A 6,505-nucleotide genomic window follows, 5' to 3' on the forward strand; every position below is an offset into this window, starting at 1 on the left:
CTTTCATGACACTTTTTTAAAAAAAAAGTTTGATAATAAGGCTCGGGGGACGATTCCATCACCTGAGTTGATGGAATTAAGGTCCCCGAGAGCTAGGAATTAGTCCTGCAACCCATTTTCAGACTTAGTTCTTAATGAGAATACCATTTATGTTGTGACTAGGGTTTCCGCAAGGCTCGGAAAAAGGATTGCACTCAAGGTCATTCCATTTGCAGCATACGAGTCATGGTAAGAAAAGTTGGCATTTGCACGTAGAGCGGACATTGGCCCTATTGTATCTAGAAATAGTTATGACATATAAATTGAAATGAGCTAGGGTTGTGCATCCTTATTTCATACTTTGTTTGTTATGCTTGTTAGTAATTAATTTGATTGTAAGTATGTGATTATTATCGTAAGCTTAATGCCGGAAGGCGCACTTTGCTTGTTATATTATTTATAATATAATGTTTAGATTAAATAAATGTGACAAGGTGTCACATATTGTAACATAATATATATGAGAGTTACATTTTTGGATAGTGTGAATATCCAAATGTGTAACATATTTGGGGTTACAAAAACAGTTACAAATTTGTAACTCTCAAATATTACCCAATAATGTGTAGATTTGATGTTGCACATTTTGATTTTAATATGTCAAAGCCATAAGCGATATGGTTGTTGGAGACATGATTTTAACCCCCATAATGTGTTTGGAGGTTACAAAGTCATGTGAGAAGAGTATAGAACCGCTTGGAAAAATTGCACAAAATTGTGTGCTAAAAATATGTTGTGGCTGCGACCACAAGTGTTCCTGGCCATGGCCTAGAGAATAGAGGCTCACGGTCGCAGCTAAGAATAGCTCTGGCTGCGGCCAGTGAGGCTGACAACCAAAGCCATTTTTCATTTCCACTTTGAACGGTTCTAACAATTCATGTAACTCCCAAAACTCTTTTTTAATTCCATAAACATCCAATTAAACATTGGTAACATCCATGATGGTTGGTGGAATTTAAAATTCAAATGGTGTCTTAAAACTCTATAAATATGAGCCTATTGCTCACTTGTAAGACACACCAATTTCTATCCACTAGAGCACTTGGCTAGAAATTCACCATAGAGGCTTGTTTATTCCAGAAATCTATTTCATTTGTGAGAAATCCCTTAGTGCTTGAGAAAGGGGGAAATAAGCTTTTGGACAAAGGTTGTAAACCTTGTTCAAGTTGGTAATCCCCAATGCTCTTCACTTTGGTTGTGTGAGTGAGAGTGTTTGTTTTGTTCTTGTTCTTCTATTGTTCTTTATCTTCATCTCTTTTTTTTCTATTTACATATTTAGTTGTATTTTTATGCTATAGAGTCGTACTTCCATCTATATCTCTTGTTTTTCATCCTTTAGTTTATTTGTATTTTTTTGTCATAGAGTTGTGTTGACCACGATTTTGGCCAACTACGAGTAGACACAAAAATGACAATAAATCTTGAATAGAAAATAAATAACACAAGTAATTTTATAGTGGTTCAGCCCCAATTTGTTGGTAATAGCCTAATCCACTTGGAGTTGTGATATATGTATCCTACACTTAAGATTAGATGAACATGAGCCAACTGAGTTTCTTAAGTGTAAGTAGAAAAATACAGAGTTTCTCTCTCTAGAGAATACAAGATTTCTCTCTCTAAGCTCTCCCTAAAAATGCCCCAAGAATCAGTCCCAAAGTCTCAAAATTAGAGAGTTTCCTAAGTCTCCAAAAGATCCCCATAATGATGCCATGAACTCTTTATTTATAGGCTCATGGATCGTACATGAGAAATATCCCCTTTGACGGGGTCCTTGGTTGTTTCAACCACTTTAATTAATGAATAATAAACAAATTCAAATTACAACAGTATAGTTATTATTCCGGGATGTGTGAGATATTCTTGCGACAGTTGCGAACGACTCGGGTTGAAGTTGTTACTGAGTTACTTAGATGGTAACTTCTTAGAACCAACTCCATCCCTGAAGTAATTGGTCGGCCAAGACAACGCCAAACACATCACCGATCGGCATAGGCAAGCACCTCTCGTCGGCATAGGCAAAGAACACCTTTGGTCGGTATAGGCAAAGCACACCTCTAGTCAGCATAGGCAAAACACACCTCTAGCACACCTCTAGTCGGCATAGGCAAAGCACACCTCTAGCACACATCTGGTCGACATGGAACACTACTGGTTGGGCATGGCACATCTCTAGTCGGGCATGGCACATTATACCACTGGTTGGGCATGGCAAATCTCCCCCTGACCAGCTAAATTTATTTCCTGACTAGCAATTTCACAACTCCGCAAGATAACATCCAACCTTCACACTTCTTTAATCAACACATTTATTGACTATTAATGTGTCATTTACTGACCATGCATTGTCACTTGTCCATCTGATTGCCACGACATTGAATGAAATTTTGGGGACAGCAAGTTGTATTTTCTATTACTATCTTCTTCTACTTTTTACTATATTTACATGTATCTTTTGTAATGGAGTTGTAACTTATTTAATCAACCACCTTGTCATTTGTATTACTTTGCTTAGAGTTGTAAGTGTCTTACATTTTTTCCATTGAGGCAATATACATATCTCTAACATTGCTCAATGAGTATGCGGTTATTACCGTAACCTTAGTGTCGGGAGACGCACTCTATTAGTCATCGACCATACATATGGTGTTGGTGATATGAATTACTTGGTATAATTGATATTGAATGCTAATATGATTATTGAATATATGTGGCTATGACTTATGAGTTATGCGAATTGTTATTTATATGAATTGTTTATGTTCATGTTTTGACAAATTACTTTTTGAAACTTATGTTTTGTAAAATGATTCAAATAGATCATTAAATCCAATTTTGATAAAGGAAAAATTGAATATAATAATATAGTTATTACTTTTGTTATGAATTGTTAGTTCGATGAATTATTTGTGATTTTAATTTTAAAAAATTTAACAAAAATTAGTTTTAGGGATCTGAACTATTTTACAAAATTCAAGGCCTAAAATAATTTATCAAAAGAGAATACAAACAAGTAGCCAATACAAAAAGACACAAACCATTTTTTATTTTATTTTTTTAAAAGGATATTTGAGATTTTTTGAGGGATTTGGGAGGAAATTAATAATGTGAGAGAAATGGAAAGGGGTTCTTCCATGTAGGGCTGATCATAGGGCGAGTAGGTCGGGTTACACGACCCGTCCAATGCCATAATCAGGTTAGGAAAAGTGAACCCGTAATTTGTCCAAATAAGAAAAAAATTATTTTAACCCATCCAATAGTTTGGGCGGGTTGGTCGGGTCAACCCGCCTAAACCGAAGTGAGAAGATTTTTTTTTTCTAAATTACATTTTTGTAGTTTTTTTTCCTTTAAATACTAGTACTAATAGTATGAAATTTATTTTTTTAAGCTTAAAACAATATTTTAAATTTATAGCAAAAAAAAATAAAATAAAACTTAATTAATTTAATTATGTAGATAATATATTAATATATTTAAATGTTTAAAAAAAAATAGTGAATTCTTAATTGGATGAGTTGATAATTATTTTCAACCCACCCAATGTAACAATTGGGCAGTTTAAATTTGTGTTGGTTTATTTAGATTGCGTTTTTTTGTATATTCAGATTGCATTTTTTTGTAGTTTTTTCACATTGGTTTGGGCAAATTAGTCGAGTTGAACCGGATGTAAAAATATTTGCACAGCCAGCCCTACTCCCGTGTCAATAAATAAATAAAAAAAATGATAAATAAATTAATATTATAACAGGGTTATTCTCTTTCAGGGGAAAAAGTCACTTTATTTATCTTGCTCAAAAACCCAGACTTTTATGGGAAAAGGTGATTTAGCTCAGAAACCCAGTAGGGCTTACTCCATTGTCTAAATTCTCTCTCTGTTCTCTCTCGCCTTTTGTTTCGCCATGTCTAAGAAAAGACTACTAAGCAATGGCCATGGCCATGAAATAATGGCGGATTTGGACCGACTCTCCAACTTACCAGAAGTTCTCATTCATCATATCTTGTCGTTGGTTCCAGCCGTTGATGTCGTTCGGATGAGTTTCCTCTCAAGGCGCTGGAAACGAATGTGGTACTCCATTCCGATTCTGCAATTCTGCAACTCCGATAACCGCTTTCGTAGTCCGAGAGCGTTCGAAATTTTCATGCACGAGTGCTTGAGGCGTCTCCTGATAGGTACGCGCCACAATAATACTCATCATCATCATTCAATTGTTACTAATTATAAGTTTCAAATTGAGTACTCCAATAATCACAAGGCCGTCCTAATGAGGGTGATGCTTTCACCAATTGTTTGGGATAATGTTATGGAGTTTGATCTCAGCGTAAGCGTAGGCATGAAGAAAGACTGTTTGGGCTCGTTTAACTTACCCTATTCGATTTTTAGTGGAAGATCTTTGACTGTTCTGAAGTTGAAGTCAGATAATGTTTTTTATTTAGAAGAAAATTGTGAGTTCTCACCAAATCTTCCGCGTTTGAAATGTTTATGGTTAGTTCATGTATTTGGTTTGAGTGACGCTGTATTAGACAAGTTGTTACTGTGTTGTCCTTTACTTGAGAAGCTTGTGTTGAAGAGTTTAGAGTTGTCGAATCCTTATATTTCGAGTTCGAGTCTCAAGTTTTTGGAAATTAATGGTTATAGTCATGCAAATCTACAAGTGGATGCTACAAATCTTCAATCTTTTGAAGTCAGGGGAGCTTTACATGACAAGATTATTATTGATATCACTGATTTTAGCTTAATCAGGAATCTATCAATAAACACCACTTGCGACAATATTGACGACAATTTTTTGGAAAATCTGATCTCTAAACTTCCTCTCCTTGAACATTTGAGTCTTTGCCATTGTTATTTTCTGAAGCACATTAAAATCCGTAGCCAGAGTTTGAGGAGTTTTTCCTTTGGTAAAGCTCACTTAGCAGAAGTGAAGGCCTCAATGAAAACCCCAAATCTTGTTTCCTTTTCGTATAAAGGTGATCTTGAGTTTGGCATGACGATAATCTCACCAAATGATCAATTGAATGGTACTTTCATAATTAGTGGTACCTTGCCAAATGATCGATTGATTTTGAGCATTTGTATGGTGCATTTCCTTGTAAACATCAATTGCCCCTGGAAAATTTTAAACCTGGAAGCTCAATCAGAACAGGTACAATTCTTTCATTATTTTCACAAGATTTTATTCTTTTTATGTTTCTTGTTTTTTAGTTAGCAGTTTACATTTCCAATACCCATTGGCCATTAGGTGTTCAATTGCTTGTTCTCATGTGATATACCTGGTATAGTATGCTTAGACTTGATTGCTTAAACACATCAAAATTTTAAGCCTGAAAGTTCAATTGCTTGTTTTCATGTGATATGATACAATTTGATTCTTCATAGTCATAAGAACTTATACCTGGTATAGTATGCTTAGACTTGATTTCTACCCTTTTTTTTTAAAGATTGTAGAGTTTGGCATGGCCAATAGCTAGCTAATTGATTCTGTTGGCTGTGTAAGGTTTTCTTCTTCCCTGAAGAGTTTAAAAGAAGAAGCCATCGACCATTGACAAACCTTAAGCACCTGAAGGTCAAGACTTTCGAAAGATTGGAAGACGAATCTAAGTTGAAAGACTCTATATATTGGGCTTCCCCTCATTTGGAAACACTACTAATTCAAGAAGGAACAGAGAGTGAGTTAATGTTATTTTAGTTTGCTTCTTTATATCTTGAAAGATGTATAATTAGCTGAAGCCGTGTACTATGTGCTGTGAGTTAGTTAGTTTCACCTTTAGTGTTGCCCCATCTAGTTTTTGTTGTCATTAGCTATGTTCTTTTGTTGTGTGTTTGTCAACAAATTTTAGTTGAATCTATGTATTTTGTGTTGGTGATTAGATTCAATATTAGTGTAATCAGCAAATTCTAGATGAACCTTTTTATTTGTATTCTACTGAATTATCTTCTTCATCTACAAATATATATTTTGTCTTAACATGTCCAAGTATATGCAACCTCATACAATTTATTCTAGGTTGTGATGACTAGTTTGGTTTGGCAATTAAAAAAAAATCAATGAGAAATTTTCGAAAAAGCTGGGGATCTACAGCTCAGTTTAGAAACTAACACTTAACATTGAAGATTGAAAATCATGGAGCAAGTAACAACACCAATCCAAGATGACACACTTCAAAATTGACACAAATTTTGAACTGGTGTGCATGCCTTCTCAGTTTGAAGACAAATTTGCTTTTGGCCCAAATAATAATAAAGAAATTTACCAAGGTAGATATTGATCTGTAAAGATAAAATACAATGACAAGGTCAGCATCTGCTGAGTCACGGACTTAGTTGCTCTCTTGTCCATATTGTCTCAATATTCCTCTACACTGTATTTTAATTTTAATTTTAATTTTGATGAAAAGAGAATGTGGTTCTTCCCACTAAGCCTTTGTATGTATCCTCCTTGTATAGAAGTAGGTATCCTTGCGGCACACC

At 34.8% G+C, this 6,505-nt stretch overlaps 1 protein-coding gene across 2 annotated transcripts; it reads left to right on the forward strand.

Moving 5' to 3' along the window:
- The first annotated feature begins 3,808 nt into the window (after positions 1-3,808).
- On the forward strand, positions 3,809-6,002 carry LOC133797737 (F-box/FBD/LRR-repeat protein At5g53840-like). 2 transcript variants are annotated; one of them, XM_062235755.1, is made up of 2 exons: positions 3,809-5,180; positions 5,532-6,002. In XM_062235755.1, exons 1-2 carry the CDS (start codon positions 3,936-3,938, stop codon positions 5,721-5,723), a joined length of 1,437 nt encoding a protein of 478 aa, XP_062091739.1. In that variant the 5' UTR covers positions 3,809-3,935; the 3' UTR covers positions 5,724-6,002. The 2 variants fall into 2 exon arrangements, with proteins under 2 accessions (XP_062091739.1, XP_062091741.1); XM_062235757.1 differs by having other exon boundaries at positions 5,476-5,618.
- The last annotated feature ends 503 nt before the right edge of the window (positions 6,003-6,505 follow it).

Source organism: Humulus lupulus, chromosome 8, assembly GCF_963169125.1.
Source record: "Humulus lupulus chromosome 8, drHumLupu1.1, whole genome shotgun sequence".
NCBI lineage: Eukaryota > Viridiplantae > Streptophyta > Magnoliopsida > Rosales > Cannabaceae > Humulus > Humulus lupulus.